The sequence below is a fragment of the Copadichromis virginalis genome, linkage group LG3 (genome assembly GCF_057382275.1).
Source record: "Copadichromis virginalis isolate Kocher_CV1m ecotype Utaka linkage group LG3, C_Virginalis_male_GT1.1, whole genome shotgun sequence".
Taxonomy (NCBI): Eukaryota; Metazoa; Chordata; class Actinopteri; order Cichliformes; family Cichlidae; genus Copadichromis; species Copadichromis virginalis.
In genome coordinates, this window is record NC_140620.1 from 60198826 (window position 1) to 60220289 (window position 21464).

Below are 21464 nucleotides of genomic sequence, written 5' to 3' on the forward strand. Positions count from 1 at the left end.
GCTACATGGATCAGTAAAGTAATGCAAGAGCACAATAGACCCATTACACACAAGTTTGGCCAAGTCAAATCCAGACTGTCCCCAGCCCTCGAACTCTCAGCCTGGGCCATGATAAGCTGCACAGTCTTTAAATAGAATATAATAGCCTTTTATTGTCGCTGTACGTATGCAACCATATTGTGGGTGCTCCACACCAGCTGTGGATCGTGTAAAATTATAAAGCGCTGTATTCTTACTTGCTTTGACTGCCTCGTGCAAAAGGATAAAGTGGCTACTGCAGGATTCTAACAAACACGTTGTTGTTTTGTCATTGAACATAAAACAGTGCGTCTAATAGGGAAAATGTTTTCAGGCCAGTCTTTGTTTGGTTTTTTTTTTTTTTTTTTTTTTTTTTTTACTCATGTCATAAAATAGCTTAATTTCCAAATGTATCCAGTTTTGCTCGGCAGGTGAAACTAACTAGCATTTGGAGTTCAAATACGTCTCGTTACAGGGTAGTTACAGTGTTCCTAATGTCACTGCTTAACTGACTTATCAAGATTGTTGGTGCACTGAAGTATGACGGAGGCACACAGTGATCCATCGTTGACCTTTGTGGGTATAAGTAGTCCTGTTCTACTGTTCTACTCTGTTTAGGTCTGGGTTGGTCGCTTCTAGGCCTCTTAGTGCTGAAGAAGTGCACGTTCTGTACTGCTGCTCGTTAGGACCAAACCTTGTTTATTGGACTCGCTTGTTTCATTGCTGCTCCCTCCTCTTCCTCCTTCTTTATACTCAAGTTCTTTATGCAGAACAAAAGGCCCTTGATCTGTCCACAGGGCCACAGCAACCAGTGAGTTAATTGTGATGCATCTGGAGTCTTTGTCAGATCGGGGACAGTGCGTTTCTAACAAAGTATGTGTTTTTCTCTAGAAATGTGCCCGTCGCTCCTTCTGTGTGTGCTGTGTCTTCTTTTGTGTGTGTGTGTGTGTGGAGTTGGGGATACATGTTGTGGAGGGGGATGGGCGCTTTCGGTTTGGCACACAGGGTTTCCTACTTTGTCTGGCAGGGACTAGCCGGACCGGTGAAGGGGGGGGGGGTTGAGAGGTTAACAGAAAAGGGGTGTGGCTTAAGGTACCATCCCTCTCTTTCTCTCCTGTGCCCTCACTGGCAGGGTTTCCTGTGGTTCAGTGCAGGGGCGGGGTCCACAGAGATGGGAGTGAAGTAGTCCCTCCCCTCCTTCTTACAGCAAATCACTTGACCGCCTGAAATTCAGAATGCGCAATCTAGTGGCGAAACACACTCACACGTGTGGCTTCGTTTTTTCACATCTCTGTGTCTGAAAAGTGTCTCATGGCTCTGCTAGTGTCAGATAATCAGATTGCTTTACAGCAAGTCCACTAATAATATTTACAACAATACTAACCAGTGTCAACCTGCACTGCTCTGTGCTGACTGCTGCTTTAGTTTTAATCACTGGAAAATCTACTTTTTTAATTCTTGATTTTTTTGTCATTAAAAAATTAGTGTGCAATTTTTTTTCTTTGAATATCTAAAGCAGCATCTCGCAGTCTTTGTTATTCAGTTACTGTGGTTGGACTGTTGCTCTGCACTTCATTCAGACTTGGCTTCGCTCACACTACAGGCCTCGATACCTCGGGAGTGTTTGTATGAATGAGTGAATGAGGCATGTAGTAAAAACACAAGAACCAGTCCAGTGGTTGCATGTGCAGTTTCTCTCCCTCTGTGCAGCAGTTCAATGTACACAGACTGAAATAAATAGCTGCTGTTATCTGTTTGCTTTTATGTCACTGCAACCATCTTTGGACTGCTTTGCCTATTTTCTAACAGCTGTGGGCCTGCTAACTGCTCTTAATGGTACTGCAGTTACTCACATGTTAATAGTAGTAACATTTTTCTGCCATTTGGACCATTAAAGTTAACTTGAGGACTCACTTTTCAAAACTATTAGATTTTTTCCTACAAGGCTTAGTTTCATTTCTTTCTTCTTCTTCCACTTAAATGGGTGCAGGAATAAATCCTTGGCTATTACCCACCTTCACTGATTTCAAGACACTAAAAGTGTTTCTTTTCTTTTTTTAAACGCTAACTTTTTCTGAACACAACAATACAGCTTTTGGTGTTTGGAGATGTTATTTGCCAGGTTTTAATGAACTTTAAGGTTTGAACATGAGTACAAATCTCACAGAAACTCATCTGAGTTATCAACTCTAAGCTATATAATCGACTTATTTTCAGCATGAATACATGACACACGTACACTTGAAGCCACATGGGGATAGATGAGAAAATGGCAGCTTTGTGGAGGAGCTCTGAGAGGAGTGAATCTGCAAGTGTGACTGTGGTCAGATTCCCAGGTTAGTGCTTCGCTTTCCCTGCGTCCTTATCAATCCTCCTACACAGCTTTCCTTGACCTCATGATGTTTTCCATCAAGGTCAGGACGAGTGAGTAGCAAAGGAGATGGGAGGTCATTTTTGGATATACCAAAGGTGTCTTCAGTCACAGGATTGTGTAGCAAAGCATCTCCAGTGTTTGCTGCAGTAAAACCAGTCTCTGCTGGAGGGTTTACTTGATTTGTCTTGTGATCTCAGTCACTGCATGAAGTTTCACCCATTTTTCTCTGCCTGCTGTGTCCACATTCAAACGTTACAAGTTATGTTATAGCTGTAAATTCAGAGGTTCGCGTCTTCAGTTCCTAACAGTGACTCTTGCTAATTCTGAGTTCTTTCTGTGTCTAGGAGAGTTTGAGGAGGAGTCAAAGCAGCCACAACTGTCTGAACAGCAGAAACACCAGCTCAAACACAGAGAACTCTTCCTGTCTCGACAGTTTGAATCTCTACCTGCCACTCACATACGGTAAGTGACTACCAGCAGAGCCTTATCACACACCTGCAGTTTAGTTACAGCTCTGACAACAGCCATGTGCATTTGGGACTGATCTGCTGAGAAATGGTCCTGGCTGTAACCATTCTCACCCATTGAAGGGGTGATCAAATCTGTCCCTGCACAGCACCATACATCACCGCTCCTGCCATCACTTATTCTTTCCTCTGTAGTCAATGAAGTCCTAAACTTGACGACTGAATTTGCTTCTAAACATTTGCCCATCAGTTCTAGTTTGTATTGTTACCTAGTTTGCTAAAGATTACAGTGATCGTAGAGAAAGACAGTTTGAGCGTGGTTATTGGTGTCAAGGACTCCAGAGCAATGCTGTACTCTCTTACATCAAAACAGACAGTTGAGCTATCCGCTTACTGTGACCCCTGAGGTGTTTCAGCCATGTGCTACTGAGAGGAGGCCCTGGACTGGGCCCAGGACACCAGGATCACACCTCTTGGCTGGTTTGGGAACACCTCTGTGTCTCTGCTTAGACTTCTGCCCTGAAACCTTGATCCAGACAGGCGATGAATGGATGTTCATATGTTGCACCTTGTTAAAGTCAAAAATGATTTCAAGCAGCAAAAAAAATGAGCACAAAAAAGGCTTGACACTACTTTTTTTTTTTTTTAATCCCCTTTTTTGGGGACTGAATGCGGCAGGGATGTCATCAAACCAGATTTTTCCTTCTTGTTTTACTTACTGAGAAGATGCATTTGTGTCTTTGACATCCTCTCTGTGCTCTCCTCAGGGGAAAATGTAACGTGACCCTTCTCAACGAAACAGATGTCTTAGCCGGGTACCTGGAGAAAGAGGTAAACATGCCATCTGTTTATTTGTCACATTACTTTGATACTTAATTGTTCGCTTCGATATTTCATATTGCAAAGAGAGTGGCACTGTGAAGTGGCTCTAACCTTTGCTCTGTTCTGTCCAGGACTGTTTCTTCTACTCACTCGTATTCGACCCTGTCCAGAAGACCCTGCTAGCAGATCAAGGCGAGATTCGGGTGGGCTCCAAATACCAGGCAGAGATCCCTGATAAGCTAGCTGAGGGTGAGCAGCAAGCGTGTTCAAGTTGTTTTAATACATTTACATTATTTATTTTGAGGAGGCGTTGGTGTATTAGTAGTTCAAGCCATTTGTCCCCGTCTCAGGTGAATCAGACACCCGGGTCCAAGAGAAGCTGGAGACCAAGGTGTGGGATCCCAACAACCAGCTCAAAGATCCTCAGATCGACCAGTTCCTGGTGGTAGCGAGGTAACGCTCGCCTGCCATCTGCCACCCGACTACATCGTCGTTGCTACAGCTTGTTTCCATGGCAACTTCTAAATTCGCCAGTTTTTAGATCATGTTTAGCATCATCTTGTGTCAGTACAGAACGTGGCATCTTCAGGTTGGTTGGCTGGTTGTGGCCAATAGACTTTATCATTATTATTAGACTGAATTAGTTTATATTAGCTCGCCAGTGACAGAACCGACCGCCAAACTCAGGGAAACGAGGGGACTTCACGTTTGTGCTGTCGCTGGATGTAACAGTGAGTTTTATGTTAAGAAACAGAGCAGATACTGTCCACTTTCACTGTCTGAGTGATTCTTTGTTGTTTGGCTAGCTGCACGTTGTAAATGAGAACAGTGTGGAGGCGAGGCTGTGAGTCAGGTGACAGGTGGAGTCAGAAAGAGATTTTTCCTCGTGTGGCTGGATGTACCGAGTGGTGCGATCAGCTGATGCGATCAGCTGATACGATCAGCGGTATTTTATATAATAAAATAATCTCTTTTATATTAGGATGCTAGGATTTCCAATCGTGCTTGGGTAAGAAACAGTTATGTTTCCTTACATTTCACCGAGTTAGTGGTTCTGTTATTAGTTAGCTAACATAGTCCAAGTCTGTGAGCAACAAATAACCAACCTGGTGATGTCACGCTCTAAACTGTACTAAAACATTAAACTTTAAGCACTGATTTCTTAAATCCAGCTGCACAGACAGAGTTACGCTCAGTGCTGTAAATTAGCCTTTATACATGCAGTATTTCATGCCCACTTTGACATCACATTAGTTTTTATCAAACAGTGTAAATATGATGCGTGTTGTCACGGTACATAGTGTCATGCTACAGTGGAGTATGTAAAGCTTGCCTTTAAAGGCAAATCTAACTGAAGCTACCAGTCAGGTCACACAGGGCCTCAAATGGTTAACACTGAATGTTTCCTGGTTTTTACTGAGCAGTCAGTGGTGTGTTTGTTTCAGGGCTGTGGGTACGTTTGCTCGGGCCCTGGACTGCAGCAGCTCCATCCGCCAGCCCAGCCTCCACATGAGTGCAGCTGCAGCATCCAGAGACATCACACTGGTGAGACATGAACACTAACCAAAGCCTTTAAAGGTTGCTATCATACTCCACCTGCACTAACACAGGAAATAATGAGCAATGACGGGGCAGTGCTATGGGTGAATTTTTAGTTCATAGCAGGGCTGTGCGATATGACCAAAATCTCATATATAAGACATCTGTCGTCCTGACAACGATATAAATCACAAAAATGTAACATTTTCTGTAAATTCTGTGAATCTCAGGCAGCTCAACTTGCGTGAAGTGTTTCCACCTGGACGTCACGTAGCTGGAGTCGAGTGTTTTAACCGATGCATGAAACGAGACATTTTAGACATAAGTTGTAACGGACACCATCTTTCAAAGTTTGAGTCTAAGGTTTGTTTTTTAGCACCTGACGTCTCTTGTTTTGCTTCTGCTCAGTAAACTCTTTCATGTGATTCAGTTTATTTTGAAAAGTCTCAACAGGACCTTGAGCTTGATTGTGAAGTGTTACGTGGAAAAACTGACAAGCGGACAGCGGATATCGCTTTTAAAAATCCATTTTCTTGATTTGAGACGTTTAAATATGACACTCTGTGTACGTGTTGTTTCCACGATTATCTGTTGAGACTCGTGTAACGAGCTTTTGAGTCTGCATTGGGTCATACTTTGGGTGATAATGGTTTTATGACGCCCAGCCCTACTTTGTGTGTCACAAAGGGGATTTGTGCACAATAGGGCTGCCACGATTTGTCGACTAGTCACGATTACGTCGACTATCAAAATCGTCGACGACTGATTTAATAGTCGACGCGTCGTTTGAAGCTTTGTAAGATCACAAAAGACGCAGGAATAAGTGGCAGGATTTAAGAGTGTAATAACGGACTGAAACAGAAGATGGCAGCATTGCATGTACAAGGATGTCAGCTACCGTTAAACCCTGAAGAAGAAGAAGCAGCTGTGTCCCAGAATTCATAGCGCGGCCCAGCTTAGTTTCCAACAATGGCGGCAGCTAGTTAGTTTTAATGTTACTCTTATTATTCTTTCTGGGTCACAAAATAAACGTTTAACATGTTTTCAGGCGAGAGTGTAGCTGTGTAAACCTCAAATATCTGCTCAGTTTATCAGGACACCACATATTTTCAAAAGCGCTCCGACGTTTTCGGAGACATCTGTTACCCACTAGCTCGTTAGCGAGCCGGGGGCTAGGCTCACTAGCGCCGTGAGAACACCGGACTCCCCGCAAATCGTTTTCAAACCCACCGCCGTCTTTCGCTACTCAGGTTAAATATATATGAGTCACTTAGATAACTTAAAATGTTATTGTTTGACTTTTTTTTTTTTTTGTATTTTATTTGTTCCTGAGTAAATCAGTTTGTCTGAGATTAAAGTTATAGTTTTTACACAGCTGAATAAACGTCAAGCAGACAGCTGATTATCAGAAGTGTGAGATGCTCCAGAATATACTCCAGTGTCCTGTTATATTTTAGATAGCAAGGAGTTTATTAAACTTCACCGAAACAATCTGCAAATTTCATTAAAATTTAATAAACTATCATCTTGTCTTTATTTTTAGTTAGCACAGACCTTAAACACTTAAAGCTGTAAGCTAATGATAGTTATATAAGAGCAGATGCTGCTGGTGCAATAAGCTGTAGTTTTACGTCCAATGGATGATGATCTGATTAGTCGACTAATCGCAAAAATAATCGGTGACTAGTCGACTATCAAAATAATTGTTTGTGGCAGCCCTAGTGCACAACAGCTGACTTGCAGGGTTCTGTATTGTTTGTGTGCGATGGAAAACTTTGGTCAGTCGTCTTACTCCCTGTCTCTGCCTTTAGTTCCATGCTATGGACACACTGCAGAAGAACAACTATGACCTGGCCAAAGCCATGTCCACCTTGGTTCCTCAGGGAGGTCCGGTGCTCTGCCGCGATGAGATGGAGGAGTGGAGCGCCTCTGAGGCCATGCTGTTTGAGGAGGCGCTGGAGAAATACGGCAAAGACTTCAATGACATCCGCCAGGACTTTGTAAGCTCTCCTCAGTGTTTTTCTCTCACATTATTCACGTGGGCATTTGAACAGTAGTGATACAGATATTCAGTGCTGAAGAGGAAGTTTAAGCTGCACTCTGAGTCCTGGGATCAGCAGATGTTTCCCTTCTCTCCCTCAGCTGCCCTGGAAATCCCTAGCTAGTGTGGTCCAGTTCTACTACATGTGGAAGACTACTGACCGTTACATCCAGCAGGTTTGTCGACAGCATGTTGTGTTTAACGGCATCAGCAAACACTTTCAGAAGTTTTGTTTTCAACAAAAATCTCCCGCTCTCTCCACGTCTTCTCTCAGAAACGACTGAAAGCAGCAGAAGCAGACAGCAAGCTGAAGCAGGTGTACATCCCTACCTAGTGAGTATTGATGACAGCTATCAAGTTTACTAGTTTACAAGTTTACCATTACTATTGGGGACCACCTAATGTGCTTTGGGTTGTTATCGCAACGCAGCCAGAGGTCACATGACACCATTTGTATACAACACCAGCGTCACAACAAAGGAGGACGTCGAGGTGATTGTTGTCAGACTCTGTGACCGCAGCGTTCTGTTTTTGTGTCGCCGGGTTTCAACCATGGCGTTGATTTATTTTTGTGAAAAAGATGCTCTCAGGAGTCATTGATGCCACTCAGCAGCCAATGGCATGCAGTCTGTTGGCGTTACACCTTCAGACCGCCTTGGATCGCTTTGAACCCCGGCTGAGTCTGCAAGCTTCACAAGGGGAGGACTGGGACTGTTGTCAGAGTATCAAGAGCTACCACAGACATGCTCAGCAAAGTGGCTGCAGCTAGGCGTGGGAATAGAGAGCTCATGTAGAGAACAGTGGTCCGTCAGTCTGCTGGCCACGGATCACGCTAATCGGTCCATTTATGCTACAATCAGTTGGGCAGATGTTTAAGGAGCCCCAGCAAAGTGTTGATTGAATAAAGGAATGAAAACACTGTTCAAACAGTAAAGACTTTATCATTGTCCTTTCTGGTAGATGTTGGGAAATATGATGCTGGATTTGTGATTGTCATTAGCTATTTAAGCCACAGTCATTAAAGTCTTACCATAGATTTAATTAGATTAAAATGTCACTTTTGGATTAATGAATAAAGATATTATAGTAGCACAGCTTAAAATAAATACAAGTTACAAATGTAACAAAAGCCAAACAACTAAAAACTGTGTTTAACGCAGAAGCATTCTAACAAATAAGCCATGAGGTATTATGATGTGAGGCAGTAAACCAGCACCTTTCTGTATGTAGGAGAACTGAACCACATGATGGAACATGCTTCACTAATTGTTGAATAACTCTGTCCTCCTTCACCAGTACCAAACCCAACCCCAACCAGATCATGGTGCCCAGCAGCAAGCCTGGGATGAACGGAGCGGCAGGCTTTCAGAAGGGACTCAGCTGTGAGAGCTGCCACAGTAAGTGTGCACACAGGCTGGGTTTAGATAAAGTCTGAACCACACTCGTTTGCAGTGGGAGTGTTGACTGTCCACACGGACACATTAAAATAGATGTAAATACAGTCTTTCTTTCTTATGCCACCAACTTGTTCTGATTACCGGCGATCACAGAAGACCCATGTATTACTGGCAGGTGTTCATCGAGGCACCTGGACCTGACAGATACAGGTGCTAACTCACTAAATCGTTTGTCTCCAACCCAGCGGCTCAGTCTCCTCAGTGGTACGCCTGGGGTCCCCCAAATATGCAGTGCAGACTGTGCGCCTCCTGTTGGATTTACTGGAAGAAGTACGGAGGTCTGAAGACTCCCACACAGCTTGAGGGTGCTGCTAGAGCTGGCTCTGTAAGTCTCCCCATCGGCTCTTTCTTTAGAAATGTGTTTGAATTAGGGCTGCCACGATTAGTCGACTAGTCACGATTACGTCGACTATCAAAATCGTCGACGACTGATTTAATAGTCGACGCGTCATTTGAAGCTTTGTAAGATCACAAAAGCAGGAATAAGTAGCAGGATTTAAGAGTGTAATAACGGACTGAAACAGAAGATGGCAGCACTGCATGTACAAGGATGCCAGCTGCCGTTAAACCCCGAAGAAGAAGAAACTGTGTCCCAGAATTCATAGCGCGGCCCAGCGCAGTTGTCAACAATGGCGGCAGCTAGTTAGTTTTAATATTACTCTTATTATTCTTTCTGGGTCACAAAATAAACGTTTAACATATTTTCAGGCGAGAATGTAGCTGTGTAAACCTCAAATATCGGCTCAGTTTATCAGGACACCACATATTTTCAAAAGCGCTCCGACGTTTTCGGAGGCGTCTGTTACCCACTAGCTCGATAGCTAGCCGGGGGCCATGAGAGCACCGGACTCCCGGCAGATCGTTTTCAAACCCACCGCCCTACTCAGGTTAAACATATATAAGTCACTTAGATAACTTAAAAATGTTATTGTTTGGCTTTTTTCAGTATTTTATTTGTTCCTGAGTAAATCGGCTGAGTTTATTAAACTCCACCGAAACAATCTGCACATTTAATTAGAATTCAATAAACTATCATCTTGTCTTTATTTTTAGTTAGCACAGACCTTAAACACTTAAAGCTGTAAGCTAATGATAGTTATATAAGAGCAGATGCTGCTGGTGCAATAAGCTGTACTTTTACGTCCAATGGATGATGATCTGATTAGTCGACTAATCGCAAAAATAATCGGTGACTAGTCGACTATCAAAATAATCGTTTGTGGCAGCCCTAGTTTGAATGAAAAGCAGTAAAGAAATCCACATGAGCTAATCAGCAGACTTGGAATGTTTCGGGCTGTCTTGCACCTCCTTAAGACTAAATCTGTTCTTTCTGTCCGTCCAGGAGTCAGGCCCTCGTGGTCACATGACACGCCAGGAGGTACAGGGAATGTCACCGTTCACCCGCAACGAGGGTCGAGCCAAGCTGCTGGCCAAGAACCGCCAGACATTCATCCTGCAGACCACCAAGCTCACCCGCATTGCTCGGCGGGTGTGCGAAGACATTCTGCAGCCTCGACGTGCTGCTCGACGCCCCTACGCCTCCATCAACGCCAACGCTGTCAAGGCTGAGTGTATGTGCACACTCACCCCCTCTTTCTTCTAAGCTCATTTGAACCTACTAACAAAGCAGCAAGTTTGACAGCTTTGTCCTTCAGTGATGTTTTCAAACCTCCTTAAATGAGTTCAACAGAGTTTATTTTTTTATTTCCTCAGGTATGATCAGGCTGCCCAAAGCCACAAAAACTCCAGTGAAGAGCAAGCTGGTGCCTCGACAGTCACTGGCCACCATAGTGAAGGATTTGGGTAAGAACGCAGAATGTGACCAGCGCACTGAATATGAAGCTGTTCCAAGTTAATGCTTCCTTTAGATTATACCACATGTAATTATTAAAGTCCTCTACTGCCTGTGATGCCACATGTAGGTTAGTGTGCCTTCAGCCAATCAGCTGAGTTCAGTTTGTGTGATTTGGACTACTTTAATTTTTATAGCACAAAAGGACGAGAGCACAGTAGTAAAGTAGAAACTAGGGCTGGGCCATATTATACCGTTCACGGTAATACCGGTATAATGTTAGGCAACGATAGGAAAATGAAATATCGCGATAGAATGGGAGTAAAACGCGCATGCGCAGTGCCTTTGTTTTCATACGCACATGGCCGATTGTTGAGTGAAACAGATGAACCAGAATTGGTTTGTAAAAATGGTGCAACTTCAGTGATGTGGAACTGGTTTGGTGTTTGTCCGTCAGATACACAACAAAGCACATTTTTTTGCAGAACATGCAAGCGGCCGTCGTTATTGTCATATTTGTCGGACTAAGATGCTCTTAAATCTGGGAGTAATCTGGGTCCTAAACTCTGTATGCTTCAGGTCAAACAACACTGCAGCATCACTTAGAGTTAAAAACTGTCTAAATTCTTTCATCTTTAATAAAACGATCAGCATTGCTGCTTTACCAGGTGTAACTATAAAGTTTAACTTCCAGGCATCCATGAAAACAAAAGTTATTACATTTAACGGAGTTAGAAGTTAGCAGGAAGCTAGCGGAAGTTAGCTCGCTAGTTACCTAAGCATGATATTGCATGTTCTGACTGAGAGATTTCTGAAAAAAATCAAACGTACAGCTCTGCTATCACTTCCAACATAAATGAAGACAGGAAACTAAACAGCAGTGACGTTTGTAGGGTTACTGAAGTTGGGCTAGCTGGTATATAATGATGTGCTACGTGATCGCTAGCGGCACAGCTATGTTAGCATAACATACACAGTGAAGCTGGAGGACGAACACTAACACTTTTCCACTTATAAAAGTTAACGTTAAGGTTCTTCATGGTTAGAGACAAATGCAATCGCATGGCAGGATGCTGTAAACGGACCAAACTTCAGTCAGGAGAACAACTGAGATAATCCATCCACAATACGAGGTTAGTCATTAATATACTGCAACAACATGGGAATAGAGCAGCTGCCAGAGAATTCAACATTAATGAATCAATGGTACAGAAGTGGAGGAAGCAAGAAGAATGAGTTTAATAAAGTTTGATTTATCTGACTGCTTTGTTTCGCTTAATGTGCCTTATAATCCCGTGCACCTTATGGTCCGAAAAATACGCACTGCACACTGCAGTTTAATGTTGCAAAGCACCTCTTTTTAACTTCAGTGGATATTATACATGGTTATGCTCAGGATATGTCAGCCCGTTTCTACTGGAAATGCCTTTGGGTTAAACGTTCAGCAAGGAGTTTGCATTTGCACTGTTACATTTTTATAAAGCTTTAATGTACATAAAAACCAGCTTCTTGTTTATGTGAAAATAAATGGAAGGTTGTCTTTTTGCGCTAGTAATGTTGTGGAGTTGTATTTTGTCTCGCATCAATTATATCGTCGGTTATATCGTTATCGCAAATTTTCAAATATATATCGTGATAAATATTTTTGGCCATATCGCCCTGCTCTAGTAGAAACAGCTCTATTATGCTGCTAACACCTTCAGCTCTTTGCAAGCACCTGCACCGACACCATGCTAACACTAGGCTAGCCAACAACCCAGAGTAACGCTAAAGCTGAGTGAATGCAGACCCCAGATCAGCAGTCAGACCCTGAACTTCAGCAGGTACCAAACTGATGAGCCGTCTGGCTGCAGCAGTAGAATCACCGTGACGATCGCTTTAAAGTGTCTTCATTTGTGCGTTGTCGGCGTTGTCCATACCTTACTGCTAAGACAAGCATCACGTGTGTCTTCTTAAGGATATGGATTTGTGTTGCTGTGTGGGACTGTAGCCTGAGGTTTATATTGTTAAATGGTGATTATGAGACGATGTGTTTCAGGATATTTATTGACAGAGTAAGTCACTAAATCTTATCAGCCTTTTTTCTCTCGTCAAGCCTTGAGTGTCTTAGAAACACTGTTTGTTGGCCTTGTTTTTGAAAGATGCTAAAGAGATAAACTTGCCCTGCTGCTTTTGTCTTCTCTGAATTGTCTTCGCAGCCATCTCTGCTCCTCTGAAACTGAAGGCAACCAGAGGACCCCCGACACCCATCAACAGGAACCAGGCCAACCAGCCTCGAGTGGGCCAGAGCCTGCTGGGGAAGAGAAGCTTTGAAAGCGTCAGTGTTCTTCTCACATAGCTTATATTTAAGAAAATATGCTCCTTTTGTAACTGCTACAACACACTCATCTGCTGCCTGTTTTCATTCTTTTCCTCAGAGTGTGCATGTAATTTCACTCCTCACAGAACTAATGGCTGCTAATTTCTTGCATGTTATGTTGGGGCCTGCTGGGCAGCTTGTAGTATAGTAGTGCATCATTAAATCCAAAAAGTGGTGGAAAGCCAGCATGTTTTACTCTCGTGTTTCCTTTTTGCACTGCAGTCTGATCAATTGTTGTTTTCTTCATTGGTTCACAGGCTGCAGGAGTGCCATACCCAGCCAATGGGAGGCCATATACTTCAGGTATGAGAACCACCTCTCAGTCTGTCATCAAGCGGCAGAAAGTGAGCCAGGGAGAAGCTCCCAACCCTGTGGTGTTTGTTGCCACAAAGGACACCAGGTACATGGCAGCACAGCACTTCCTGATTTACCACAGTAGATCATCAATGCCCCAACTTAACTAAAGCCAGCAGTCTTTAGCACACAGACATGCACAGTCAGCAGGATCACACACAGACGGGTGTCATCAGAGTGACTTGGGTACACACACACCTTGCTACACACAGTGTTAGCAACCTTTTTGCTAATTGAAGCATTATTGTGTCAGAGTGGATGTGTGTTCTTATCACTGGTCTCTGTGAACCAGGGCTCTGAGGAAACATCTCACCCAGTCTGAGATGCGCCGGGCAGCAAGGAAACCTCACCTCCTGGTCCGGATCAAACTGCCGCCACCGCCACGCTCCCTAGCCATGCCCCTCGTCCCCTCCAACACCAGCGAGCCCATCGTCCTGGAGGACTGAAAATGAGGGCTGAGGGTGGTCTTTTAACAGGACATGGGGGTGGGGTGGGCAGTGGGAGGGGCTGTGTTTAAGCCATCACTTATAGGCAGCACAGTACAGCATACAGTAGTCTTTTTATTTTTTTTTTCCTCCCCCATTTTCAGTGTCATGTTCCTTTTAGTCCTCTTTTACTTCCCATAAGTTAATGTGTTTCTCTCTCTGTCTCTCACTCACACACACACACACACACACACACACCTATTCAGTAAGCACACATTAAACCCTCAGGGCTCCAGTATACATGCTGAATTGGTCGCCAATGGTAACCCTGCCTCGGCTCCGTACCATTTATACCAGAACTTAGAGTGCAGTGTTGTCCTGAGTGGTAGGCGTCGCCACTATCGGAGGAGAACTCAAAACCAGAAGCAGATCCTTTTTTAAAGTTTCCAGTCTGTTCTGTGCACTCGGAGGCTCTGAGCTGCTGTGCTCTGGTCATTAAAATAGTGTTAAAATCCAACACACAGCAGCAATGGCACAAATGCTGAGAGGCACGACTGGCTGAAGTGACAGCAGAGCAGCATCTCGTACCAGCAGATGTCACATCAGTTTGTTGTAGAGCAGCAGCCAGCGTGATGGAGCCCTCACACTCACACTTGCCCTGCTTTTAAATGTGTCATTTAAATTCATATATTTTTCTTCCTGAAGCAATGGTGATAAAGCAGACATTGTTTGACTTTCCCGTCTCTTATCTTTGTGTAAATATATGCATCACTGAAGGGGCGACACCCTTACAGGACTGTAGGACAGCTTGAGCAGGCCCAGAGTTTGCCTCGGTTTCAGGATTCCTCTCGAGCCTCCTTTCCTCCATCCTAGCAGAGCAGAATCATCGGGTGGGCTGTGGTGATGGAGGGAAATGTGGTGTTAGTCTGCTGCGTGTTGTAACTCTTTCCATGGCTGCAGTCTGTCATTCAGGCCTGGAAACGTTCAACACACTTGACTTTACGTTCAGTTCTCTCATTTTAGGAACAAACCTCAGAGATGCAGGTGTGCACACCTGTCCACCCACTGGAACGGTGTGTAAATGTCACAGGGTCTGACCTAGACTTTACAAACCTGTTTCCTTCTTCTGGAGCTCCATCCATTATTGAACCCTCTGTATCAAAATAAGAGTTTGAGCTGATTGAAAGCACTAACTGAAAACACTGAAGACTTTGTCTGCAGTTGTTTTTGGTTTAGTTTGTTCCCCTCACTCAGTGCGTCTGTACAGAGGAAATGGTAAATCACTACTCTGGGCAGCAGCCAATCAGGTTTCTTTGAAATAGGTTTTTATTCCAACAGCCACTCTGTGCTTTGCTTACTGTAAATTGTTAGTACATACAGTAGGAGAGGTGCAGCCGACAACAGAGGCTGCTTACTCACAACTCAGTTATCATGAATTTGGCTTTGAGATCATGTGTGGGATTTCTGCAGAAGTCCAAAACGAAGCCATAATGTGCAGGAGAACAGGCAGCGAGACAGTCTGAAGGAACAGGACAGTGTTCCTGATGTTAGTGGTCAGTTCATAAATGTGGGTCGAATCAAGCAGAAAATGTATGCAAAAACACGGGGCTCTAGGAGTGGAGTCAAATGGGAAACACACCTTGACCTTTGACCCTTTTGTCTTCATGCAGCCTTCATCCTGTTCTGTACATGTGCTGATGTTTTGGTTCTGACGGGATGTGAGGACTGTGCGGAGGACTCTTCTGCTGTTTGTGGTTTTTCTTTTCCTCCCTCTCTTTGTACCTTTATCGGAGGGAGAGTGCTGAAACCGAGCTGTTGGATCCTTACGATTCCTCTGCGTCCGCGGCAGTGATGACTTTTTTAAGCAGATTTGGTCCCGATGTGAGCTTTGTAATATTTCCTCTCAAAAAAGAAATTGAATTGTCAAGTTTGTAGCAAATGCTAATGTGTGTAAAGAAAACTGCAGAAGTGGAATATTGAAAACTTTTAGTTTTGGTTTGTTTGTTTTTAATTTTGTACATCTGAGGTGTGTAACTCTGTTAATGAGGAGACTGCGCTAACAGGCTACTGTACGTGTGAAGCATCTCTTCTTCATCGGGTGGGTGGACTGCTTCTTTTAACCAGGACTGACCTTCAAAAGGGACAGGGTGTGGATTTTTTTAATGATGGAGAGACAAACATGCCACAAGTGAAACTTTTTCTCAAGTGTTTTTTATTCCGATGTCTCTGTATCCTTTAATGTATCTTGATAAGAAAAAAAATAAAGATTTTTTTTTTCTTCGTGGTCAGACATCTTTCACATCTGCTGCCTCACATCAAACAGCTGGAGCTTTTCACACTGTCAGCCTGATTATGGTTTCATCCTCTTGGTACACAGCAAAGGCCTCCTCTTGGAAATGTTTCAAGCATTTCTCCATTTTTATACATCGACATGTAAAGAGCATCGAGTCCTGTCCCACACGCCACATTGGGAGCTTACAGACACAGCGGCCGACCACATTCTGACCTACACTGTTGTCACGTTTCTTTTTATCCAGTTTAGTCTGACAGGACCCCGCTGTGTGTTCTTGCTTCTGCTTCTCTGTGACGTCCTGGAGGTCATGACTGACTGCAAACTGGTCCAAGCAAAAATGTGACAAACATACGAAAAATGGGAAATCAGGGCAAACACATTTTCACACCACTGTAAATAAAAACCTCAAAGGTGCCACTTGAATATAAAGTGTCAGTTTTAGCAATGACTTCAGTCATTTCTTCATCAGGACCATAGATTTCTGATCATTGCACATTTTTGTAATTTCCCTTCTGTATATCACCACAGACGGGTTTAAATGAAACAGCTTGTGACTGAAGTGCAGACTTTCAGCTTTAATCGCTGATGGGGTTCTGAGCTCGCTCAGTAGGTTTTCTCGAAACCTTGTGAATGTGATCAGTTGAGAACGAGGGTTTCCACAGTGACCCCTTGATCGGCAGCACTGGCTCAAAAGTAATTCGCTCACTGACAAGCAGCTTCATGGCCAGGTGAGGCATGTTCCTTTGCTCTTTAGTAATAAATGCAACAGATTAAAGAGATGTTAATGCGATAGCCAGCGCCAACCTCTCCGAGAAAGGCCGACAGCTTTGGTAGTTAAAGTCTTTTTGCTCTTACAGAGAACGAAGCCACGGGCCAGCGTAGCAACATCCCAAACACCCTGAAAGAAAACTGAAGTGGTGATCACAGAATTTTTTTCTTTGGTTAAGGAAAAAGCAGATTGCCTGGAACCTGATGGTAGAAACGACGCGACTCAGGTGTTCTCACTGCCTCGGGGGCTGGGAAGGTTGCAGTCTCTTCTGTTCTGCTATGATTTCCGCACCATTGTTACAAACAAGCCTGAAGTTGATATAAGAAAGCGCGAAAGCTGAACTTCAGTGGGACCTTTAAACAGGCCAATGCAGAGTAGAAGACAGAGTTCTGTACATGTGAGCTGAAGCAAAGATTCAGCACTGATAGCAGAGATGGGTTATTTCTGCTAAACAATGCAATACTGCAAAACACATTCATTTAACCTATAAATAATTATAATACATTTTTTGAGGGTGCTTTTCAAGAACCCAAGGTCACCTTACAAAGAACAAAATTAATAAAATGAGCAATAGTCATAAAATAAGTTAAAATTGCAGAACAGAACTTGACAACAGATAAAATCAGCTTTCTTATGGCTGGAGGAAGAGTTCCAGAGCCCAGGAGCAGAGGCACTGAAGGCTCTGTTCCCCACAGGGAGAAGACGTCAGGAACAGTAAGATGAATAGCAGATGAGGATCTGAGAGGGCGGGAAACTGGTGATATGAAGCAGTATGTCATGATTTATGAGATGAATCATCATCAATTTGCATATTATGGACATTTTAATGACCACTAAATCACTCTGATCATTTACTTTCCACACGTTCCAGCTTTTCCCAAAAAACTGGTGGCTTTTGGGAGAGCACTTAGGGCCAAATTAAGAAAAAGAATTGTGTCAATTTTGAGATTAAAGTCGAAATTTCGACATTAAACTACAAATAGTATATCGGACTGGACGTGTGGAAATATTTTTGATGCCTGCACCTCAGAACGCCACAGTAAAGACGATGTTGCTTGCAACAACTTGCTAGAAGCAGCCTGCTGCAGACACTGAAGGATCTGAGCCTTCATCGAGAGTAAAGCTGGCTCAGGCCCTTTTTGTTGGCAGACCACTCCAGCTTGTGATCCAGATGAACTCCCAGATACTTCTGGACGTGACTATTTCGACATCAATCCCACCAATGCAGACAGGGATCTGTTTCTGCCAAAGTCCACCACCAGCTCCTTTGTTTTGGCCACAGTCAGCTGCAGGTGGTTCACCTCACACCACCTCAGTGATCAATCAGTCCTCTGTACTCCTTTTCTCTTCCCATCTCCATACTTCCAGTAATGGGCGTGTCATCAGAGGATTCCTGGAGGAGACAGGTTTCTGTGACGTACTAGAAGCCTGCACAACTTTGACTGTTTTCAAGTATTGGATTTCAGCATCACAGGGAAATAATGAGAGCCTTGGTTGGAGGGCACGGAGCAGGAAAACCTGCAGCAGACACCAGAACCATCACATAAACCAGAGTTTTAGATTTTCTGCAGTGTTTTCACTCAGATCAGCTCAGCCGCATGAAATATTTCACTAGTTTCACCAGAAACATGAGAGAATTTGTCAGTGCCCAAGGAAATGTCCAAAGGTGCTTAGACTCTGAGTGGAAAGACTTTGTACACTGACCTTCAGATGGCTTTAATGTTCAGACCTGTAGCAGAGATCAGGCTCTGGTCTTTAGGAGCAGGGCTGTGTTCCAATAACCTGTAGAAAGGTTCCTAACTGAGAGACGTGACCCAGAAGGACTTGTGTGGCGTCTATAATAAGAGTGTTCCAATACTCCAAATATTAAGGAAAGGCGCTTTAATGCTTCCTTTATTGCTCCTTTAGCAAAGATACAGAGGACCATCATTAATCCACAGTAATGGACCATAGCTGAAAACAGCAACATAACAAAGTGGAGCAGAAAGCTTAACTGTAACTGCATTTTCATTTCCTGCAATAACCTGCTGATGTCATTAAAGTTTTTAGCATCAAATGCACAGCTGAAGTCTGAACATCACACTGGTGGAATAAAAACTACTTCCTGTTTCGTTGTTGCTGCATGAACGCAAAATGTTGTATGATGTAAATCAGGGGTGTCACCCCTACTTAATCCACGGTTACCAACCGGCCCACAGCAAAGCGCTCCCTGCAGACGTCATTGTGACGTAGAGCCGAGCGCACCTGAGCAGCGTTTGTGCTGAGAGGCGGGACGCTGAGCGGAGGTTTAAATGACAGCCGCGCAGCGCGTGCTCCGGTGCTCGTGACCCAGGGACAGCAGGCGCGTGGAGGCTCGTGGCCTTGTTGACGGTGCAGGTTTCATTGGTTTCTGTTCGTCAGACGCAGTTTCTCACCCCCCACAGCCTTACACGCAGCTCTGCATTTGCAGCCATGTTTAAGGTAACCGCAGCACCTTTTAGCGCCTCCACATGTAGCTGCTCCTTGTCCTACACACACACACATTGAAGCATGTGTGTAGTTATCAGGATCGGGGGTCTACGGTTATTCCTGAAGGCCTGTGAACCAGCAGAGCTTTTATATCAGAGTGCGCTTTTTATCCCATGGTGAGAATAGTTGGTTCTGTGAAACTAGTTTGATTTTTCAAACAAGTGGTTGCAGTGCGTGCTGGTCCATGACCCTGGTTGCTTTTCTTGTACTGGGGTCCTGCTGGTAGGACTAACTTAGCCACAGATCTGAGTTTGTTTTTTTTAATATATAAAAGTAACAACAATTGTGCCTCCTTAGCTGAATCCTGCTGATAGACTTAAACTGTAAGTTACATGAATTCAGACAATTCCACACTGCCACAAAGTTACTGTGAGCTTATTTAGCTCAGTGTGCTTTTGCAGCAATCGCGGTAACCAGCCTGGCTGAGGACGGTGAGGATCAGTCTATGCAGGTCAGACTTTAGGAAGTACCCCTCGTCTCTTTGACACATGGGGTCCAGCGTGTGCAGCCAGTTTTAAAGCATGACTCTGCTTAGATTGCAAAACAAATGTGAGTTACGCTCAGTTGGCTGTCCTAAAGAAAAGTTCTCTGGTTTGTATCTGCTACGTTTGAGTTTACTGTCCATCTGGTTGTAATTATGTGAGTGGAAGTGTGTTTTTCTTTTTTAAAGTGGAATAGCAAAGTTGAAGAGCTGACTGGCTCCCTATCAAAGCTAGTTATTCAGTTCCTCTGGTCTGTGTCCTGCGGTCACTTTTGAAAGACTTCATGTATGCTGACCATGTCCTGATGAGATTTGTCATTTGTACTTAAACTGCTGTCATTTCAGTGGAGAACCCGGTACATTGTGTATAGTCTATATTTATATCTATACAATCTGTTTTTAGACATTAAATGCCATCATTTTAAGCAGACGTTGAAATTGCTTTCCAATATCAAGCACCTTGAGGTGACTCTTGTGATTTGGTGCTATACATTGAAAAATATCAGAAAGACCAGGCAGAACTCGATACATGTTTAAAACGCTGACTTCTTTCTTTACAGACCAGTAGCAAAGACTTGTTTCTGCCTTCACCTGAGCTACTGGACAGCATGCAGTCTGTGGAGGAATCTGACGGTGACTGTGGTGGAAGCGCCGTATCGTTGGCCGAAGCCCTGCTCCCTGTGACGGAGTCCTCACCACCTCCAATCCCCTGGGTCTGCTCAACCCGCTACAAGACGGAGCTCTGCACCACTTACTCAGATGATGGTTTCTGCAAGTATGCCGAGCGCTGCCAGTTTGCCCACGGCCTCCACGAACTCCACGTTCCCTCACACCATCCAAAGTACAAGACCGAGTTGTGTCGCAGCTACCACACAGATGGCTACTGCTACTATGGCAACCGTTGCCTGTTTGTCCACAGTCCCACAGAGCAACGCCCCACCCTCCGTCGTCGCAGGAACGTCCCGTGCCGCACCTTCCGTGCCTTTGGGATTTGTCCCTTTGGAACCCGCTGTAACTTCCTGCATGTGGAGGGTAAAGATGAAGACGGCCGTCACGATTTGGCCAGTGTTGGTGAAAAGACCGCATTTGTGCAAAAGCCCAAGGGGTGGAAACCTCGGGGAGCTCTGTGCCACACCTTCAGCACCTTTGGCTTCTGCCTGTACGGAACCCGCTGTCACTTCCAGCACGGCCTCCCTAACAGGATAAAAACCTCCAGTCAACACAATGGGTTGCTGTCCACATGCGCGTCACGTTTGCCTTCTGCATCAGACTCTTCAGCCTCGTCATCTCCTCCACCCACCACCCCAGAAGCACCAGCGCACAATGCTTTCACCTTCTCCAGTCAGCACTTAAATGATCTGCTCCTGCCACTGGCCCTCCACCTGCAGAAGCTGGAGAGCACGAAGGCCCAGGATATCTGGGCCAACAGGAGGCTCTAAACTGCTGCTGAACACTTTCTTTTTTTCTTTTTTTAATATGTAATTCCCCCCACTTTACCCCAAGGGTTTTTTTGTATATATGTCCCAGTTGACTTGAGCTTGTTTCAGAAGGCCCAAGCAGGCCTTGGCAAACATGACTATTCAGTCATGGATCAGTCTGGAGTAGCTCTGGAAAGAGAATCTTACAGGTGCAGCTATATGTGTAATATTTTTAATTGTACATGGCTATATGTCTGCCCAAAGCACTGTAAATAAACCATGTTGCTTTTTTTACTAACTGCTGTGTTTGTGTGTTTGGCTGGGCTGGATTAAAGTTGTGGGGTGAC

General features: G+C 44.2%; 2 protein-coding genes across 2 annotated transcripts in view; both read left to right on the forward strand.

Moving 5' to 3' along the window:
• Positions 1-15936, forward strand: part of mta2 (metastasis associated 1 family, member 2) — a 31989-nt gene extending 16053 nt beyond the window's left edge. Inside the window, exons 4-18 of the mRNA XM_085451834.1 lie at positions 2737-2854; positions 3627-3690; positions 3813-3930; positions 4032-4134; positions 5127-5226; positions 7032-7220; positions 7363-7437; positions 7536-7594; positions 8558-8658; positions 8904-9043; positions 10061-10289; positions 10432-10521; positions 12709-12827; positions 13127-13269; positions 13516-15936. Coding sequence (XP_085307960.1) covers positions 2737-2854; positions 3627-3690; positions 3813-3930; positions 4032-4134; positions 5127-5226; positions 7032-7220; positions 7363-7437; positions 7536-7594; positions 8558-8658; positions 8904-9043; positions 10061-10289; positions 10432-10521; positions 12709-12827; positions 13127-13269; positions 13516-13669 — 1802 coding nt within the window. The 3' untranslated portion in view covers positions 13670-15936. The remainder of the gene's footprint in view (positions 1-2736; positions 2855-3626; positions 3691-3812; positions 3931-4031; positions 4135-5126; positions 5227-7031; positions 7221-7362; positions 7438-7535; positions 7595-8557; positions 8659-8903; positions 9044-10060; positions 10290-10431; positions 10522-12708; positions 12828-13126; positions 13270-13515) is intronic.
• Positions 15937-19602: 3666 nt separating this feature from the next.
• On the forward strand, positions 19603-21393 carry cth1 (cysteine three histidine 1). The gene has a single exon (XM_085451835.1). The coding sequence runs from the start codon at positions 20308-20310 to the stop codon at positions 21136-21138; it is 831 nt and encodes a 276-aa protein (XP_085307961.1). The 5' UTR covers positions 19603-20307; the 3' UTR covers positions 21139-21393.
• The last annotated feature ends 71 nt before the right edge of the window (positions 21394-21464 follow it).

Coding starts and splice junctions, on each gene's coding strand:
- cth1 (XM_085451835.1), top strand. CDS start 20,308: ATGCAGTCTGTGGAGGAATCTGACGGTGACTGTGGTGGAAGCGCCGTA.